The 22,883-nt window shown below is 28.6% G+C and overlaps 1 protein-coding gene and 1 long non-coding RNA gene across 3 annotated transcripts in view; one reads left to right on the top strand and one right to left on the bottom strand.

The window, feature by feature from the left end:
• The window catches only part of LOC142323227 (scavenger receptor class B member 1-like), a 222,397-nt gene extending 201,364 nt beyond the window's left edge, over positions 1-21,033 (top strand). For both annotated transcript variants that reach the window (XM_075362588.1, XM_075362589.1), the window contains 5 exons: positions 5,785-6,022; positions 8,585-8,740; positions 10,467-10,588; positions 16,029-16,154; positions 17,389-21,033. In XM_075362588.1, coding sequence (XP_075218703.1) covers positions 5,785-6,022; positions 8,585-8,740; positions 10,467-10,588; positions 16,029-16,154; positions 17,389-17,619 — 873 coding nt within the window. In that variant the 3' untranslated portion in view covers positions 17,620-21,033. The remainder of the gene's footprint in view (positions 1-5,784; positions 6,023-8,584; positions 8,741-10,466; positions 10,589-16,028; positions 16,155-17,388) is intronic.
• Positions 1,028-22,883, bottom strand: part of LOC142323228 (uncharacterized) — a 44,066-nt gene continuing 22,210 nt past the window's right edge. The window contains exons 3-5 of the long non-coding RNA XR_012756056.1: positions 21,026-21,182; positions 11,251-11,775; positions 1,028-2,959 (exon numbers count right to left, since the gene is read on the bottom strand). This is a non-coding gene — a long non-coding RNA (uncharacterized LOC142323228). The remainder of the gene's footprint in view (positions 2,960-11,250; positions 11,776-21,025; positions 21,183-22,883) is intronic.

Genomic DNA, 22,883 nt, shown 5'->3' with positions numbered 1-22,883 from the left:
GTTTTTATAACAGCCTCAAAAATCATATGAAGATATTTATTTACTGTAAACAGATTGTTCTTTTGTAGATAACTGTTAAAATTCTCGTGTTTAAATACTTTTTCATTATCTTTATTTGCTCATACTATGTGATTAACTTAATTACTATGTGATTAATTTTTTTCAATCAATATACCAGTTACTTTAGCAAGTGCCAGTTTTTAGTGACAATAAATATGAATAAAATTGGATAACATATTCGACTTGTTGAAAACTGAAGCCTTGTGAGGTAATAAATTTTAATCATTCTTAATTCCGGTATTTTTTTATTTTTTTTTAAGACTCATTAAAATATCACATACTCGTTCAACATTTTGTATAAAAAGTTGCAAAACCAAGAACAGAGAAAAAAATTTAGTTTATTTTTTTCAATTTGCTAAATCATAATTTCATTTAATTATTCAAAATATACTAGGTTCAATAGTTATGATATTAAGATATTAGAAATCTGATTACTTTTATTTTTTTTTTAGGAGCTAGTTATTTTAATGATCTTTTCAGGTTACATCTATGCGATCATTATTACATACATTTTTACTTAACTATTCCTTATTTTACTTATTCTTTATTCACTCAATTTTGGTCTTGTTTGTTATTATGATCAATGAAAATGTCTGGTCTGTTAAAGGCTATTATGATTTCTGAAAAGACAGACATCATACAAAAAACTTCTGAATTCATATATGTTCATAAAGGATTCCAAACAATCATAACAGTTCATAACAGGCAATGTGATTTAATCGTGTTATCAGAATTGTTAACTGATCATAGAAAATTTCCTATAAAAAGTGTTATAATGAGGCGATTAACCCTCCCATCACCAAGCTTTTCGACACCTTTATTTTACCAAGCGGGTTAATCTGACTACCTCAATACAATTTTGTGATTTAGTGTAATATTTGTTTTTAGATTCTGTTATTTTCAATGAATAGCTTTATTTACTATTAAAATACAGTTTTCCAAATTACTAAAAGTATATAAACTGAACATAGATACAAAGTACAATAAATTTTATATCATTCACAAGAGAAATTCAATAATGGACACCTGTAAAATTAAAAATGTCTGTCATTGCAATAAACTAGTACTTGGCCTCAAAATAAAAAATAAAATTTTTGAACTGTTCATTCAGGTTGTTTGCACAACATGCACTTCACAATAGCAGTTTCTTCTCTGTGTATATTACAAACAGGTTTCTTGCACATTAAACAACAGAATCTTAATTTACGATCTTCATTTCTCGTGCAATCTTGACATTGCTGTGGTGTTGATGACTCTGGTGTAACTCTGGGGTTGGATCATTGCTGTCAAAATTTCAATACCATCCTTATTGTACATCCTTATGAAGACCGTTGATATTTCTAGCTCTTTCAAATGCCAGCTCAGTCATGAAAGTTTCTGTCGGCTCTGATTACTCTCCTGCCACTCAGGAAATATTTGTGTGTACAAAATATATGCATTCAGTGCTGCAGTATCTACCATCTCCATGAAAGGTCTTAGTGGCCACTGCCTGGTTCCTCTAACTCAGTTGTATTCTCTTGTCATTTTGTCTCCATTATCTACAGCACCTTTAGTTTTGTTGTAATGAAGTATTATTTCAGGTCTATTCACTTTCTTCACCACTCACTTGCCTCTCAAGATACTGAGTAGAGAGTAAGATTACTGTTGCCCCTTTTTGGAACATAGGAAACTATAGTCAAGTCAGTTGTGAAACCAAACATTGAAGATTGAACTTCTTTCTTTCTGTCGGGCAAAAATTCCTTTGGAATTTCTTTCTTATTGGAATGCAGAATACCAACCAATATCATGTTTCATTTTAGTAGTTCAACAGCCAAGGGAAAACTGGCGAAAAAAAAATCAGTTGTCACGCCATTACCTTTATTCAGCAATGGTTCCATTAGATCCAAAACAACTCTCTGTCCTTGATTCACTTCTCGAGCGTTGTCCACCATCCCTGTGTAAACTTGGAACGATAGTAAGTAAGATTTCTTCACATCGGCACAACCCCGAATTTTAATGCCATACTTGCCAGGTTTACTTTTCATATAAACCCTAAAAGGGCAATTTTCTCGGTATGTTGCTAATCGCTCATCAATAGTAACGTATTCATGAGGATAGAAGTTCTTACAAAAATTAGACTGAAATATGTCAAACACTACCCTGATGGTTTGTAGCTTGTCCTTGGTTTCTTCAGTTCTTTATAATCTTGTATCTCTGTTGTCAAATTGCAAGAATTTCAATATGAACAAAAATTTGTTTCTTGACATGGCAGCAGAAAAGAAAGGCTGCTGAAAAGCTAAATTATCTCCCCACAGATCTGAAGTGCTTGTGCGATGCTCATGAGTTCAACCAGCCGTTATAAGAATTGCTAATGCAGCATACACTTCAGCTGCACTTACATCCTTCCATGTCCTTTTTTTGGACGAATCAGTTGCATTTCCCTTAGAAATTACTCTTTGTGCTTCTCTTTTCATTTCCTCGACAATAACGCTCACAATTTCTGGTGAAATATATAACAAAAATGACTGTTATTTTTCTGAATATTTACCCATCATTCATTGGCCAGGTGTTATGTTCAAAATGTTGTGAAGTCGGCGCCGCACAACTTTTGGTGGTTCACTGGAAAATTCTAGCCCAGTTCTAGAAACAAACACATCTCCAATATCTTCAACTTCCTCTACTTGCTCACGTGAATGTATTATCTTCTGATATTTCATCTTTAACTTCACCTACTGCTGTGATATGGTTTTTGTCGAGAGGTTCCATATTTTCATTCAATTCCAATATCTTCTCTCTAGATAGTCCTTTGGGCATCCTTACTTGCAGTTGAAATCTGGACTTATGTAATTTCAGCTCAACAGTGAACGTCTAATTCACAGAAGACACAGATAGGTAACCCAAGCAAATGATTATAAGTAACCTGAAACAATAAAGAACAATATATGTTATTTGAGCTAAACAATCGATGTATGGTAAAACTCAACAATGGAAAAATTAAATAACGAAAATGAATGAAAGAAATATTTTGTAAAACCTTCATTTTTGATAAATAAGAAGATAAGATATTTCATACCAAGCAAAAACAAAAAAATGTGAATACAATTTCAATCATTTTAGGACAAAGTCATGAAACCAGAGTATGTATCTCTTCAGATAAAATTATTCTTGGGAAAAAATCAACCTCGAGTAGTCAGACTACCCCACTTGGTAATGAGAGGGTTGAAGAGAATAAGGGATAGATCAAGAAAGTTTTACAGGCATTATCTCTCTGTTACATGAGCAGAAGCAAACTTTTGGAATGTAATAAATTAGAAACATTTCTTAACCTGAGAATTATAGAACTAATTCCAGCTCTTTTAAATTATTTGTTCAATGAAAATTTACTGATTTAACACATATGAACATGTGTAATATATAAACACACAAAAACACACAACGTGTACAAATAAACAGATACAATTCAATTCACACACATACACACACACTTTTTGGGCGCATTCCTTTTACTTATCTGTTTAATTAAAAAATAATAGTAAAACCAGTGACAGTTAAATTAGGCAATGTTTGCATGAAAACATTATCACTAATCACTGTGGATGGTTACAAAGACAAGTGAAAATAATTTGAAGTTCTTTAAAAACATTTTGTTAACCATGTTTTCATTGTCTTTAATGGAAAAAAATAACCTGTAAATTTTTTACAAAATTGGGTACAATGTAGTCTCAGAAAAAATCTATTACACACAGAAAATATTTATCAAAAAACATAATACCCTAGAAATATAAAAACTGAACTACTCCAATGGCACAAATTTTACAATAGACAAAAATGTCATAGTTTTGAACAAAGATAAAGTGAATGCGTTAAACTACTTTTTGATCCGTAGAGTCAGCATTTGCTACATATCTAACAGGAATGAATTACAAATTTACCACAATTAACCTACTTATAAGTACTTTGTGTATGTAATAAAACACATGTATCCTTTTAGTGAAGAATTATGTAATTATAATTTAATTACAAACAGTTATTTAACAATATTTTTAAAATATGTAGTTTTGAAATTATCATCTAATTACCAAAGTCAGTGATTGATGTTCCTGCAGGTATCAATCATTATAAGAGCATTATAATAGGCATTATAAGAACATTATAAGAGTTACGGCCTCCCTTCCCATCCTTGTTTAGAAGCAAAGTTTTAAAATGTAATATGTGTGTCATGACTTAGAAAATGCATGGGTAATTAGAAAAAATAATATACAGCAAAAGGTAATTGGGAAAAATTACTGAAACTAAATTTAAAAACTGAATCTATGGTATCCAGTTCCTCAACCAACCATAATTTATTATTAAATGTCAATTACTTATTAAAACATGTAATATTAAATATTTTTAGTTTATTTGTGCTCCTTTGAAAAGAAAAGTACTGCCTGTATCCAAACTTCAAATATTTGGATAACGAAAAGATCAAATAAGGTGCATATAAAATTGTATGACCGCCCGTGCTACTAATAGATATTGTTCATATAATAAAAGTTGTTGATTGAAAACTAACATCATTCAATTATTTGTTCATTAGACTTATTCTTTATCAATTATTACCTGAAATCACTTCATGTGAAACTGCATTGTATTATTGCTAACAACTAATATATTCTCCCACTATATTTAACACGCTCTGAATTCTTTCCAATATGTACACAGAGCTTAGATTCAGTCAGGGCATATTGTTTGGACATTATGGTTATGGTACAGTTATAAAACAGAATTAATTTTGTGGTAAAACCTTTTACTGTGTACTGTACTGATTAAGGGTAAAAAGGAATATAATCTATTTAACAGTTACTGGACACAGATAAGTTACCTTATATCTCTTCACACAAATAAAGATGTAGCAGCTACAAAATAAAATATATCTTTGTTTTTATATGCACCCTGCCGCCAGTTAACAAATATTCTGATAATACTTAAATATTTACAACACATTCTTGTCAGATGAAGACACTAGGAAATTTGGAATCAAAATCAAATATTATTTTTCATCTGACTCCCTCCACAAAACAAATTCTTTATGAATTTTATCAAATCAAGGTTTGTATACAATTGGTTGCTGGAAATTGGGAACGCTTTACTGTTGTCTTCTATTAGTTTATTTGTTTTACATTCTACTATTAAAGCTATAACTTACATCTATTTATATGACAAAAATATCCAATATAAAAAATGTTTTTGTAATTTTTTTTATTAGATGAATTTTTAAAGAAATTGAATTTGAATTTAAAAAAAACTAATTCATTTTTGCAATAACAAAAAAATAATGTTGGTAATAAAAATGATCACACCCCGGTTTTAATAAATAAAACAATTCTTTAAAAAAATAATTATTGGAAATCTTTTGTTACTAATATTTTTTATTACCAAAAACAATTTATTTCAGTTATCCACTGAATATGTAGACTGCTTCATTCTAAATAATTTAAAACACTCAGATTTAAAAAATAAATTTTTGATATATTTTCACACAACTCTATGAAACTAATAAAATAGGTTTTGCATTATAGAAAGGCTAACTGACCTGCTATTTATCAATGGCAAAATCAAACAACACATGTTGCTTGGAGGATAAATATTGTAGAATGCTAAATCAATTTTTAATTTAAAAACTTAAGTAATGAAGATTATGATTGTATAAAATGTGGGACAAAAACATTTTAATTGTAAATAATCAAATTTTATTTCCATTAGATCTATCATAAATTTTCTGATGAAGTGACAGTATATTATGGGCCACATAATGGAAGAAGATTTTTCACACTTGATCAATTCAATGGTGAGTCAAGACTAGGTTACTGGCAGAATGAAACCTGTGATACAGTTCAAGGTTCAACTGAAGGTGTTACTTATCACCAAGGAATTAGGAAAAATGATACTCTAAAATATCTGCGTAAGACTATGTGCCGAGTAACACCTTTATATTTTAAAAGTCAGTAGAATTAAAAAAATAATTATTTAAAATATTATTCTTATCATGTGCTTTTTTACTAATGATATTTTTTATGTTTTTTTATATCAAATATGCACCTTCTTTTTTTTAGATTTTTTTTATACTCTATTTTTTAATCTCTTGGTCTTATTATATTTATAACAATACAATGTTTATTATAATATTAAAAATAGTATTAGGTAAGCTTCAAAAGTACAAAGACTAAATCTTAAACTTAAGTTAGAAATTATGCAAAAATGATGACTTGTGATGGGTGAAACGTATCAAATATATTTAGATGTTATAGAAAAAACAGTTATTAAGAATTAAGTATTAGGATAGTAGAAGATAATATATTACAAGTTACAGGATTGTGTTAACTAAGGTCTGAAATTTAGATTGGTGGATGAATAAATTATTATAATAATAATAAAGAATAATGTTACAAGCAAGGATAGCTTGCTATGGAAAATAAATCTGCTAAAGCAAACAAAAGTTTAGAAATTAAAAAGAAATTCTTTAAAATACTGTGGTTTAAATACTACAGTTTCTTTAAATAATATGGTTGGAGTGTTACGCTTTTGGCAATGAAATGTGGTTAGTAGGAAAAACAACTAGAAGAAATTAATTAAGTCATCTATGCAAGTTTCAATTGTTTCAGAATCACAAGGTTAAGAGAAATACAGTTTACTGCCTATTCAAGACCCAAGGCGTCGTAAATATTTGAATTATTATGAATTTATTTTTTTTTTGCAATTCTTTAAGCAATCATGGATTAGAAAGATGAAAGACAGAAGTCCTGTTAATACTATATATGTATTCCAAAATTATGTGTCTTTAATGACACCAGCAACTGACTGGTGAACTGAAAGCTCGTAAGTATTCCTAGTGAGTGTAAGAACACTTGAGAATTGTCAAAAATAATACTAAAAAGTGGATTGGTAGAACTGCAATGGCTGTTTTGCTAGTAAAACATAATATTCTGAAACAAGGCTTTGAGCTTGTGCTCCCCATTAGTTATTTGATAAAAAAATGAAGTTGCTTATCAGGCTCTAAGCAAACTCATTATCACATTCTAATACAAGGTACTTGGTTTTATAGACCAAGTAAAGTAAACATATGAATTGACTTTTATTCTTAGCTCCTGATTCAGGTGATTTCATCTGGAATTATATGTGTTTTTATATTAACTACTGAGACAGTGAGCATACCTCTCTAAATTTTAATTTTTTAAGATATGTTTTTAATCTAAAATGTATAATTTTACATGTACTGAGAAAGCAGAGATTATGTAAAAGTGCTTAACATGAAAAAAGATAAAAGAATAAGCAGTGTGTACATTATAATTATTTTTTTTAATAAATAATTATATTCTGCTGCTAGGATGCAATTTTCTGAATTATTTATTACAATTACATGGAGATAGGTTTTCTTCTTAGGTTTCAGATTTCTCTAGACACGTTTTCCCCCCTTATTGTTAGTACAGATAATTCCAACTTACTTTCACTTAACAAAGTTCAAGTAATCAAATCTCAGTTCCCAAAGACAAAATAAGTATTTGCCTTTGAATAAATCTTTTAACTTTCAATTGCTTCAGCTTTTTAAGTAAGTAATTCACATTACTTATTCTAAGGAAAACTAAACTGGTGATTAGCATAAGTAATTGCTCTCCCAAGGAAAAAATGATTACTTTAAATGCCAACAAAACACCTTCTAGATGAATCTAATCACATAATTTGACAGCCAGTTCAACTCAATGTTGATAAGCTCATTTTTGATATGGAACATTTAATCACCCCATGAGATGGACTTCCAAAATGGGGATTGAGATTATTCATATTCAGTGGTTATCTGTCACTCATACTGAAGCCTTTTTTTTAGACTTTTTACCATGCAGAATAAATATTTTCAGCTTCCTCTACAATTCATGAATGCGGTTTGTTAGCTGCCTCTTGAACAACAAAGACAAAAATGGTTTCTAATGGTACCTCCTCTACTGGAAAATTGTTAGCAGTAGAATTTACTGTTCCAGCCTAATGATGAGAACCAGTTCTCATTATGAAAATTTTCATAATCTAAGCTATAAGTGTTGGAACTGTACGATAATCTGAATGTTTCTGCAACTCTTTTTTTGTCAAAATCCATAGTTAGCATTACTCAATCGTACAATAACAGTATAAATGAAGCTGTACCACAATAAAGATTCATCAAGTCAAGTTGTGTTGTTAGTTGCACCTTACAACAAATAGTGAATGGTAAGTAAGGAACCAATAGGCTTGAAGTTTAATTGAACAGCTAACTCTTGATCTATTGATCTTTCACACAAATAAGCAGGCATTTAATTCCTGTGTAATGAAACTGATTTATTTTGTTGATTTTTGTCATCTAATACTAAAGAGATGACAATGTAGTTAATAAAATCATATCACTTATTATGGATTTTGAAAGTAATGCAGTGTGTACTGTATGTTAATAAATAAAGAAGTATTTTAGAAAGGTATTAAAATTTCTTTGTAATATTTTTTTACATTAGTAATTATATTTCTTTATGTACATAAATAGAAGCCTTGTATAAACTTGGAATGAAAGCATATCGTTTTGATTTGCCAATGGATGTATTTTCACAACCAACAGATGGACATACGGCGCAATGCTTTAATAAACCAGGATATCCTGATTTACCTACAGGTCTAAATGATGCCTCACCTTGTTATTATGGTAAAAATCATAATTATAATTTAATTTAATTTGTTTTACTATAGAGAACATTTTAAAAATTATGTTGTTTAAAAAATTATGTGAAAAATGTTTACATTTGTCTATTTCTTATACACAGTTATCATATAGATTATTTTTACTGCTCTCTGGTGTACAACAACATTTTAAACTCACTTTCCAAATAATTAGAAGTATACTTCTATAAAATATTTTCAGGACTACAATTCAGCCCTTCCATTAGCCATTTTTTGTCACTGAGTGTATTATTATTGATTTTTCTTTTTTAAGTATTTTATGTAAAATATATCAGATATATATAGACACATAGTCAATAATAATTGCTGAGTTTTTTATTTATTGTATTAAATTCTTCAGTGTAGTTGTTGATTAAGATATGTATAATATGACAATGTTATATGCACAAAGTAGCTGCATGTTTTGCTGCAGAGTGACTAGATGTGTTCTGGATAATGGTTGAAGAATGAAGATGTGAATCATAAATATTACATTAGTAATACAGTAAATCCATCAATAAAAGAGCTCATTGTTGTTTCTCTTGACAATGACTGTTTAATCTGATGTTGGCAGTTTACAGATCCACTGAATTTTAATTAATTAACTTTTACCAATTTAGGATCTAAATATTTTAGTCCAGTAGTTGAAGATATACAAGACATCAATTCATAAAAGCCATTGATATGTAGTATAAAGGAGAAGTTCTTAAATTAATAAGTTATATTTAGTCGTTAAGGTTGGTTTGAACTTCACAACAATCAATCATTACAAATCGCTCACCATCAATCATTATACAAAGACTAGACAGTATTGATATTGTATATCCCGTTAAGAGTTATTATGTAATATCCCCTTCTGAAGCATTCTGTCCTGAGTGATGATCATGCTTTACTCATAAAAAGTGTAAATATTAAGATTAATGTAGCTGCATCATTTATTAACAAAATAATTGCTATCAACCTGAGTATGGACAGACAATTTTTTTTAAGCATTATATACTTTTACTTTTAACCCTATCTCTGCTAAATTGATAAAGTGTATTTTCATCTCTGTGAATGAATTAGAAAATGTTGTAGGTTGCTAAAAACTTGCAATAGTACATATATAAATGACAAATTAAAAAAAAAACTGAATGAATAAATTAATAAAACCAAAAATAATAAGTATGTATAGAAGAATATAGACCAGAAAAATCCCCATCTCCATAAATATAAACAAATGGATTGATTGCACCAATTGGATTGTTGTATCTATTCTGTAGACTAGTATTCATAAAAAAAACTTACCAAAATTATCTTTAAAACTTTTTTGAAGACTAATTATATGATGTTTCATTCAGTTTTATTTTGTTAAAAAAACTATGAAATAAAGAATTATTTGTATTAAAAATAATAAAAATTATTCCTTTTTTTCTTGAGTGAGGAAACCTTCACTTACTGGACGGGGGGATACGAGAAAATAATACAAATTTTTTAACACTTTTATAGCAATCTATATATCCTAATAAGAATGAAGAATTACAGAATTCTATTTATGTTTACAAATAAAGCCCTGCTGAATAAACTTAAAAATGTAAATGTATCATGTAACTTAGTTAAATTTATCTAAATAAATAATAATAAAAATGTATTTTTACAAACACCAGACTTATTGTACACATCAAGCCTTGTTTTATAATTTTATTCACTGACTTTTAAATTTTAAATTTCAGATTTTCCAGTAGCAGTATCATTTCCTCATTACATGAATGCAGATCCAATTGTTTGCAGAAAACTAGAGGGTTTAAAGGAACCAGATCCAGAAAAACATGGCTCATTCGTCATTGTTGAACCGGTAATAACTTTATACAACCCCACTTACTACATACAGTGCCAAAAAAAGTATATATATATAGAATGATTCCAGATTGCTAGGCAATCACTGAGGAGATGATTCTATAGCCAAAAATAAGAAAAAAAGTTCATATACACATAGGTAAGAAAATGGTTCGTTAGCGAGTTTCGTGAGAGAAACATTTAGCCCTGCTTCCTACTCCCTCTGTGAAATTAAACCGTACTAAAATTCTTGGGAAACAAATCTAGAGGTAAATTGGCACTTCCTTATGGTTTTTGATCTAAGAAATTGAATAAAAGTGGTCTCAAACCTCTATCTTATTTAGGTTTTAAGAAAAACGGGGTAAAACGTGAAAAAGGTTTTCGGAAAATACATTTTTTTAGGTTTGGAATAAAACAGCTTTGTTAATTTACCAATAAGCAAATAAAAATTTCTAGCTAACTTTGTAGAGAATCTAATTCTGAGAAAAGTTATGTAAATAACATTTATTAAAATTAAACAAAACTTTCAGAAGTTCAACATTAATTAGAAACAAAATATACAAACTGGAGAATGATTTTCATAAGTGTCTGAACAACATAATGTAAATGAAAACAATAGAAAACAATAACAAAAAAACTAATAAAAAATAGATTTAAAAAAAGGAAAAATCACATACATACCTTTTGGTTTTTTCTGAAAATTATTAAATATCAAAATCGTTACTCGATAAAGCTGCAAATATTTCATCAAAGCAGTTGCTCAATATGACCGCCATTCTGTTCAATGCATAGTTCAGCTTGGTGAATCCATACTAGCCAGGTATGTCTAATAGCATCATTATTATTCCTAACGGTAACACCAGTTTCTGTTATACAATGTCTCAATTCTTCTTGTGTGCCAGTATGAGCAGAATAGACTAATAAACCTTCATCCAACCCCAAAGGGAAAAGTCTGCTGATGTGAAATCAGGAGATCGAGGTGGCCATTTTACTGGTATGTTTCGAGACCAATCCACTACTTACTAAATGTGTTATTTAGATGATGAATAGTAGTGAGCAGGTGCGCCATCATTGAAAAACCACATCTGCACTCTATCTGCAACTGGAATATCTTCCAAGAGTTCCAGCAGATTTGTTTGCAGGAAATGCAAGTCTACTTTCCACTGAGTCTTGACGGCAAGAAAAAAGGGCTTATGAGATTATCACCTAGAACATCACACCACACATTATGAATGAATGTTATTGTATGGATTGTTATGTTATTGTATGCATTATGAATGTAAAATGCAATAAAATTGTTCATGCATCATGTTTTACCTCGTTTTATTGTTAACACAATTTTTCTGTCATTGCAACTTTGAATGCTTATAATTCGATAAAAGAATTAACAGAAAACCAGGTTTCACCATTGTTTTTCTTGTAAAATTTTAAATCTAAATGATGTGTCATGTGATGTGTCTACCTTCCTATTTAAAAAAATTAAGTTTGATTCAATATGGTGAATCCAAGATGGCAGACAAAAATTAAAAACCCATCACACCATAATGCAGATTTTTTTTAACTATTTTTTTTTTTTTTAATATTTCTTTCTGCCTCCAAATACTTCTCAGATATGCAATATAGAGCTATTTCCATAATTAAATATCACCCGGTATAATATTAAATATAAGGTACTATAAATAAATAAATTAAACTAAAAATATAGAACTAGAATATGTTGCACATGCAAAAATTTCTATCATCCCAAAATTTTCCAAGATAAATTTTCCTCTATCTAAAGAATTAAAAAATTGATATGCACACATAAAACTACCCCATATGAAACGCCTAATTAAAAAAAAATTCCTTGTCACATTTTAATATTTTCTGGAATGACATAACTAAAGGAACTGTCACAGCATTTTTCTGGAGCTGGATGAAATGCATGAAAGTCTTGATCAAATGACCTTCACAATACATAAAATAAAATTAAAAAATATACAGTTCATATGAAGTGTGTGTGTGTGTGTGTGTGTGTGTGTGTGTGTGTGTGTGTGTGTGTGTGTGTGTGTGTGTGTGTGTGTGTGTGTGTGGGTGTGTGTGTGTGTGTGTGTGTGTGTGTGGGTGTGTGTGTGTGTGTGTGTGTGTGTGTGTGTGTGTGTGTGTGTGTGTGTGTGTATGTGGTAAAATAAATTCTTCCTTTATTGTTGTCCATATCTTCCTCTGTACTAATTATATTAAAGAATAAAAGTAAAACTCAACAATCCACCGCAGTACAGAATCTAGCATTTCTTGCCTTATTATTACTTCTTCATTTGTATATCAAAACTGCTTTTGTGGATGTTCCCTCATCGTCAGTTGATCAAAAAATTAAAAACTTTAAAATTACGCATTAAAAAGTAAAATTATCACATATATAGTGTAAAATATGCAGTAAAAAATTAAAATTAAATATAAGTACTGTCTTGACAATACTGTATTTAATGGCTGGCTATAGGCATGTATAGGAAATTTGAAAAAATATTGTAAAATTTAAAAAAAAATTGCTATTAAGAATGTTTTTTTAATATTTAATTTTAATTTTTGACTGCATATTTTACACTACATATGTGATAATTTTATTTTTTAATCTGTAGTTTTTAAAAGTACAGATACAGTTTTTAATATTTTGATCAACTGACGATGAGGAAAATCCTCGAAATTGCTTTTGATGTACAAATGAAGAAGTAATAATAAGGTAAGAAATATTGTTAGATTCTTTATTGTGGTGGGTTGCTGAGTTTTACTTTTAGTCTTTTATATATATATATATATATATGAGTCTTTAATATATATATAAAATATTGTAAAGAAAAACACCATACACAGTTACTGAAAGATTTAATAAAATTCCAATAGTTAACTTTCATGGAATCCCACATAATAACAAAAAGCCCACTAACAACTTTTTCTTATAATACAAATAAAGATATAGAAAAAATTACCAATGATTACAATAAAAATATATATAAAATGGCTTACAAACCTAATAACCATATTATAAAATATTTAAGGAATAATAATATAAAAATGATGGAGAAAGTTTGAGTGGAATATACAAAATTAAATGTAATGAATGTAATAACATATATATATTGGTAAAACTAACACAGCTTTAAAAAAAAGATTTACATAATATTATAATGCCTACAAAAACAAGAAAAGAGATGCATCTAATGACTGACCATCTTTACAATATAAACACAGCATCACAGATTATAAAAATAATTTAGAAATTTGCAATGACAAAAAAGTGAATGGGGGGATGATAATGATCGCATTCGGTATAGCTAACACCACGTGCCCCTGGATATCTTTGAAAAATAAGAGACTAAATCACTGCTAACGTCTCTGTCAGCCCAGCAACATGTTTGGACCAAAAAGAAAATGGTTACCTGCAATCAGTCTTTATAAAGACCCTGATAACACCCATCTCAAGGTACTAACTTGGAATGCAGGTGGATTGACCACGACAAATTCCCAGAATTTAGAAAGATAATTTCAAATGAAGATGCTGACGTTTATGGCACAGTCAAGGCCGGAGCGGCTTTGGAATACTTGAATATCTTTAAATACCCTGGGTAGACCTATGCTCTACCAAGACAAGACTCCATTCATCTGGAATCATAGTCAACCTAAACGCTTCCTCAACGCAATAGGGTTATGCCTCCACAGGTGGAGTTGAAAGAGTAGTGGAAGAGTTCATTGACTCAAATCCAGTTGCTCATATTGAAAATAATGATTCTGCCTCCACCATTCTATCTTACTCTGGAAATAGTTCTCATCCCGACATAGTCCTTGCACACATGTCTTTAAAACCTACTTTAAAAAATGGACTTTTATCTGCACCAGGAGGATTTGGACACAATATCCTGGTGATAGAATTCACTGAAAAGGCTAAAGATAAAAATAAAGGCAACAAATTTAAGTGGAACCTGAGGAAAGCAAATTGGAATGCATACACCAAATTAACTGATGAGTTCTCTCTCAAGGACTCATTGAGGAAAACCCTGACTCCTCCCTAAACAAGATTATGAAAGTACTCTTCAAGTGTACAGGTAAAGCAGTACCAAAAGGAAGGGTGAAGAGGTACATTCCGTTTTGAAATGAGAAGCTGAATATGCTAAAAGCCAAACATGATTGAGCAAGATTAAAGGCACAAAGTGGGGCAGCTCAGGATTATGCAGAGCTAAAGCACAAGACTGCATTATTGAAAGGAAATATACTAGAAGCTAAAAGAAGTTAGAAGAAGTATAGTTAGCTAGAAGAAGTTCATACAGGTCATCCTCCAGAATCTAGACTGCAGAAGAGATGGGACAGCTGCACATAAATTTTTGTCAAGATTAAATAATGAAAAAAGCACATTCAATAATCCTATGAAACATGGAAATAAGCTCCTCACTACTGACCAGCAAATAGCGAACCATTTTAGTAAACGCTACACGAATATTAGCAATTTCACACCTAACTGTAATAATAAGACCCTAGCCATTCAAATCCAGCAATGGGCTGAGGGAAACGAGATGTGTGTCAGTGCCTTGAAAACCAAATTTCAGCTTTTCGTACTCTAACCAAGGACATCATATAACTTTGACCTATGCATAGGATTAAAAAAATGAATATACTTGAAAAATACTACATTTATAAATTTAAAGAAAAACATAAAATGATCAGTCAACAGATAATTTTTGAAAATGATGATGATTTAATCAAAGACACAAATTGTCATGCAAATTACATGAAGATTAGCAATTTCACACCTAACTGTAATAATAAGACCCTAGCCATTCAAATCCAGCAATGGGCTGAGGGAAACGAGATGTGTGTCAGTGCCTTGAAAACCAAATTTCAGCTTTTCGTACTCTAACCAAGGACATCATATAACTTTGACCTATGCATAGGATTAAAAAAATGAATATACTTGAAAAATACTACATTTATAAATTTAAAGAAAAACATAAAATGATCAGTCAACAGATAATTTTTGAAAATGATGATGATTTAATCAAAGACACAAATTGTCATGCAAATTATAGCAGTTGAAACAATATTTACAAACAAAATTACATAAAAATTTTAAATGCACATTATTCCAACTGATTTATACATCATTTAAATTTGTTATTTATTTATTTTTTTCATATAATTATAATATTATTTACCAACTGATGATGAGGGATTCCCTGAAAGTTAACAAATGGAATTTTAAATCTTTCTATAACTATGTATGGTGTTTTTTCTTTACAATATTATTTTGAGATCAATTAACACAGTGGTAAGTATGTTAATGAAATATTTGAATTTTCAGAAAATAATATATATATATGTGTGTGTGTGTGTGTGTGTGTGTGTCTGCATACTATTATTGTGTTACTAGTGTTTAACTTTACTATTTCTACTATTACTAGTGTTTAACCTTACTTATTTTATTTTAAATTCAGACAACAGGCGTCCCAATGGAGTCAAGAGCACGAAGTCAGTCCAATTTGGTTATGCGCCCAGTTAAAGGAATAAAAAGAGTAGAAAAATTTAGTGATATGTATATACCAATTTTCTGGGCTGAATATGTAAGTAAACTACTAAAAAAGTTTAAATTTGAATGAATTTGAATTATTTTTTCTTCTGAATTATTATGTATGCATCTGGCATAAATTTTCATCACAGGAGATGAAAATGTGTAGAACATACAACTATGAAGATTGTAATCATTACTATTTTCTACAACTATGTAATCAGAGACCATCATAAACACAAGGTGCTTAAGGAGCAATCAGTTTACATGTTAAAGTACAAATAATTACAGTACTTGGAACTATATATATTTCATACTTTTGATTCAATTACACCATTTAAGCATTAAATTTGTATATCTCTTATGAGCCCACCATAAAAATGTATGACATTTTTAGTAAAAACTGAACTTTGTCGTGTTTTCTAAATATTGTCACATTTTACAAAGTGCAATTACTTCAGCTTGCTGAATATAAATGTTAATCAAGTTCTTTGCATCAGAATTAACTCATTGTAAAATTAATTTTGCTAATGTTTGACAACAACAAAATGATTCTATTGTGTACACAGTGAGTGTCAATGGCTATAGCATGAGATATTTCTGGGATGTGTTATTTTAATAAATGATGATCTTCAACTGCTTTATCCCCGCACCGCCTGTTTTCTTTCAATATAACTGAAGTCAAAAGTGTGTATCAGTAGGTTACAATAACTGAAGATCTGAAGTTAGCATTTAATTCTAAGCAGTGACAGTACAAAATGAAATAATTATAATAAGGCCGGTGATAAACTTAAAGACATGTTTAGAGGAACATGCATGAAATAATGTCAATCATGTATCAGACATAATTTTCAACAAAGTTAACTTTATTATTAATCGGTATAAATGAAAGGTGGTTAAATGAAAGTATGTCAAATATGATGATAAACTATTTCATGACTTATATTATAATTTGTTACACTCCTTTCAAAAACATTTTTGATTTTTTTATCTGTTTCTTTGTAAAAAAAAGTTATTAAATTTTGAAAACATAAAGTTTTAAATATGTTTTTGTAATAAATATTAATTTATTTTTTCTTAATATATCTCTAATTTGTCCTTAAATATTAAAAATTCCTTTCTATTCTATGACACTATACCTCAATATTAACTAATGATACAAGTAGTCATTGAAAATGTGACGATGATTAAAGAACACACCAAAATAGAATTAAATTCTGTTACATTATTTATGAACCATTCTACCTTTTTTAAGTTAATTAACTATTTTTTTTTTATATAAATTTCAGAATCAAGTTGGACTTCCATGGTATATAACAGCTCTAATGTACTTTACTGTAATAATTTTGCCAGTATCACAGTTCTATATATCAGTCAGCTTCATCATATTTGGTTTGTCACTTTGTATATTTACATTTTATCGTCTCACCAAAAGAAAAAAATTTGATCAAAAACCACTGTATTCATATAGTTCTCTAGATTTATTACCATCAACGCCTTCAACTGGTTCAGAATGCTGACCCTAGTATAAAATGAAAATAATGAACTATATTTAACTATTTTTTAATGTTATATATTTATTATTTAGAAATTATATCAAATTTACTGATTACTTGCAGAATTATACATAAAAGTCTGCTGCATTATAAGTAACTTTTTTTTTTAAAGAACTGTGTATGTGTACATATGTATGTGTGTTGTATGTGAGGTGCGAAACAAAAAGCAATAAGACTGGAATAAGAAAACTATATGTAATTTCTTATCAAATTATTATATAGTATTATGATGATGGCCTTCAAAATAGTTCCTATAATTGACACTCTGATATTTACAACACTGATGTAGATATAAACAGTATTGTAGGTCATCTTTCAGTCAGTTAGTTGTTATAAGAGCTTCTACATGTAATTACTGTAATTTAAAAGTATTAAAATTACAAAAAATAATAATTGTGGATAAATTCAAAATTCAGATTGGAAAGTTTTCAAACATAGGAAATTAATCTGTACATTGAAAATTCAGGACTTTTCATTTTAAGAAAATTATTAATGTTCCTAATTTCTTATTATTTGATTAAAAAAATAAGTGTAAAAGCATACCAAAAATTTTTTGATTTCTATCATTTGTTCTTTTTACAATGAATTTTATCTGTTGAGTTATACAAGAAACCCTTAGAACCATACACTTCTTAGCTTATTAAAAGGTTATCTAATCTCTTGCAGTTTTATTCAGAAAATGTATGAAAAATTATAAAAGAAATGTACTTAGGATAAAACAGTGAAAAAATCTTACCTACCAATACATAACAAAATTAATTTTTTTTCTTCATAACACCCTATTAAAAACTGAAATTTGCTTTTCCAATTTCTTTAACAAAAATTATAAAGAACAATAACAAAAGAGCTTTTATATTAAATGTGAAATACAATCATGCTTAATGCAAAATTAAGCAGGAATATCTATTAATTTAAAAAAGTCTTATTAATAAAAAAATACTACAATTAATAATATTAAGTTTTTCTAACATGGCACCGTTGGTAAAATGCAATTATTGTATATAATATAAACTGCTTACCAATATATTATTTGTTTCCCTTGAGCGCTTTCAGCTATTCTGCCACCTTCAGAAGAATTATAATTTATGATTAAAATTATAAAATTTACATAATTAAATTGTATACATAACAACTGATTGTCATTTTTTAAAGTTTGTCAAAAGTTAAAGTGACTATGTCTGTATTGTAATAGTCTCACAATTGTTATGAACTCTGTAAATTGTGGAATCAGTTTAGCCAACTTAATTGTTATTGTTTATTATTTGCTTATATAAAATATCATCATCGAATTTAATTTGTTCATTTATTAATTTATTATTTTTGTATATATGGAATTTTTCAAGATTAAAAGTGTTATAATAATTATTAGAATAATCCACTACTTCCATGAATTTATTTGGATCATAATTATGTTTAGTTTCCAAAATATGTTTAGCAAAATTTGAATTGTCTTTATGTTTCTTAGTTATACAATTAATATGTTCTTTAGTTCGAATTAAAAATGATTGATTGATCATACCAATATATCGTAATTCCCAATCTTCACATTTTAAGCCCTGTCCCTGTTTTAAGCCCATTTTTTTATGCCCTGTCCGTTCAAATTATATTTATTACTATTTATTAGGATTGGATCATTTATTAGTTGGATCTCTATTATTAATATAATTTATGATTCTATTATTAGTTGTATACGCTGTTTTTAGATTAAATGATTTATATATTTTATTAAATTTTCTATAGTTTAAATTATATTCCATTTTTACATAATATGTAAAAATTAACTCGGGTTCATTTCCCGAGTTATTATGTTTTAGTTTTTTCTTTTCTTTTATATATAATTTATTTTTTTAATCTGAAGTATAATTTATCTATTAAATTATCATTACATCCATTCAATGTGGCAATGTATTTAATACTATTTAATCTTATTGAATTACGTTTGAGATATTTAATTCCTCTGTATATTAATGAACTGAAAGTGGCTATTCTCTGGTCCATGGATGAAAAGAATTACAGTGTATTATAGTATCTTCTTGGGCTGGTCTCCTAACAACTCAACAAATTAAACTATTGATGAACTTTAACAAAATTACAACCAATTGTTATGTATATAATTTAATTATGTAAGTTTTATAATTTTATAAATTTAATCATAAATTATAATTCCTCCTAAAGATGGCAGAATAGCTGAAACTGTTTGAGAGGAAACAAATAATATATTGGTAAGCAGTTTATATTATATACAATAATTAATAATATGTATTATTAGGGCAAGTCTCTTTTAGTGTAATATTACCATAAAATGTGCTTTTGTAGTATCTGAGAACAATTTATTTAAATCTATTTTAATAAAATATATTAAATTATTATATCTTTACCATACAATATAAACTAGAAAAAAATAAATTTATATAACGATGAAGGAGATCTTTTATAAATCGCATTTGATGATAAATTTTGAACAGAGAAGGTTATTTAAGGAGGCTCTTATTATAGTCTATCATTATTTTTGTTTCCACCTCAAAAATAAAAAACCAAAAAAAAAAAAAAAATTAAATAATTTGCTTTTAGACCAGAAAAGTTTTTAGTTTGAAAATAGAATAAATACTTTATAATTTATGTTACAAAATGTCACTCGATTATTTTAAGTTTATTAAGAGCAAATTTTGTTTTTTTCTAAATCTTTCATAAAGGTTTAGAGCTTGTCATAATGATTAATTAATAACTCAATTATTTTTTAAATTATATGTAAAATGAGATTGCCAGTTACCACAATGTACTCAGTATGAAAAATTAATATGGAGTTGTTTGTTAAGAAGTTATATAAAAATCACCAGTTTTATTTTTTGTTAACATACTTAAGTGTTCTCTTGTGGAGATTTATAAACCATTTTGTAGGACTTGCCAAAGTAACAAGTCTATCTTGTAGACAATTTTTATAGCAATAAAAAACGTTTAATAACATTTTTTCTAAAGGACATCACAATTTTTTTTTTTTTTTACTTACATGAATATTAGTTTTGTACAATAATACAATTATTTTTTTTAATTTTAGTTGATATTCATTAAAATATTTTAAAAAAACAATGTTCATATAATCTGTAGCAATCCTATTAAAAAGAAAAACAATCAGGAATTTATTCTTTCCTGTAATATTCTATACAGTTATATAAATTTGAAAAAAAACACAGTATTGATCTCATTGGCTCTAGCATTTTTATAGTATTGTGCAGCATCATTCAATCACTGAGATTGAGGAATAATAGTTTAACATACTTCTAGCACCAAAATTGCCAGGATTTGACACAATACAGTACTTCAATACTTTATTCAATTATCATTCAGTAAAATAATAGAATTCAAACCTTACCAAACTTTTATATCAATTATTAGACTCAGGATTACATCGAAATCAAGTGTGGTAGATATTTTTCATTTCTATATATAAATGCACAAACACGAGGGTGATTCAAATGAGCAGCATGGGAAAATAACATTTTGAACTAGTATTATCCTTTTTAATCGGGCTGTAGCAAAAAAATAAATGAATGTGTAAACAGGTATGTTACAAAATTAATTTGTTATAAAATAAAATACTTATATTAAAATTACTCACTTTTTTCTGTCTTATTTTTCTCTTATAACATGAGTGCTCTTGTAAATGCACTAAAATACTATGTTTTTCTTCAAATGAATTATTAAATCATTCATGCATTAAAATTTTTAAATAATAGAGAGAAATAAGAGAAACTGTGCTGTTAATTATTTCATCTAACAGTTACAAAGACTTTTATAAATATAAACAATAATTTGTAAATTCAACAGTAGATGCACTTGTAGCAGAATAATCTGATAACCAGGAAATTTTTATTTAAGCATGGCTGCTTTCTTCTCATTATTTAAAAATAAGTTAACATTTAATATTTTTATTATGTTAATTGTTTTATAATATGTCTGTAGATGTAACAGTGCTCTATGAAAGCATTGAAGTAACTAGAAAAATTAAGACAACAAAAAATGAGTAACATGAAATAGGTATTAGACTTTTTCTTTAGCTAGGATACATTTTAATAAAACATTTATAAATTTAATATTCATTTGCTTAACAATGGAAAAATAAATGATGATGATAATAACACATTAAGTATAAGTCAGAAATCTGTATTACTTCAAAATGAATTTGAGGGCTTTTTTTCGTACCCTATTAAGAAAGTATATTAAAAGGAATGATGCTATTGTGGCAGTAAATGTGTTTTAAATAACTATGACTTGAAAGTGAATTATTTATAAAAAAAAACAAAAAACAAAAAATTCCTGAATCTTAAATTAATGTTAATTTAGTTCTTTAATATTTAATTATTCAGTACTGTTTAGTTTGTGTAATCATCTTTCATAACATCATTGTTTCATTTAAATGTCACCATCATTTTCATATGTAATGTAATTTGTTTTCAACAGTCATAGTTTTTATATATTAATTTTTAAGAATATTAAATTTATCCAGATTTATTTAATGTTGTTCAGGTATAATATAGTGTTTGATATTTATGGATACTGTAGTTTATTACACAAGAGTAGATATAGAGTAACTTTAGAGGGTACACGATTTCCAAATTGTTGGAAGGAATCACGAACTGTGCTCATTCCAAAAAAAAAGACAGAAGTCCAGCAAGATGTTGCAGTTTACAGACCTATATCATTGATTAATACGGTTGGAAAGTTATATGAAAGAATACTGGTCGATCGGCTATGGACTGAAGTTAAGGCAAGCAGTGGGCTCTCCCCCAGGCAATATGAGTTCATACAGGGGAGGTCCACAGTGGATGCCCTGAATTATGTGATCAACTGGGCTAGTGAAAGGGCTGATGGTTCCTGGCATCAGAGGAAGATTCCATTACTAGTCCTCTTAGATGTCAGGAACGCATTCGGAAGTCTGCCCTGGCAGGATGTAAATGATGTACTTGCTGCTAGACACGTCAGTGATTATCTGAGGTGTGTGGTAAATAATTACTTAGACAATAGGAAGACCAGCGTGAGCACCGAGGATGGAGGCATCGAGGTAAACATATTTGGTGGGGTTCTGCAGGGGTCAGTTCGTGGGCCACTCCTGTGGAACCTTGCATTCGATGGAGAACTGTGACCGACATATGATGGGGATGTAGAACTCATAGCATATGCTGACGACCTGACTGTTCTGGTCACCAGCAATACAGTACAGGTTGTTGAAG

Source organism: Lycorma delicatula, chromosome 4 (assembly GCF_047948215.1).
Source record: "Lycorma delicatula isolate Av1 chromosome 4, ASM4794821v1, whole genome shotgun sequence".
Lineage (NCBI taxonomy): Eukaryota > Metazoa > Arthropoda > Insecta > Hemiptera > Fulgoridae > Lycorma > Lycorma delicatula.
This window is presented reverse-complemented; position numbering and strand designations above follow the sequence as displayed.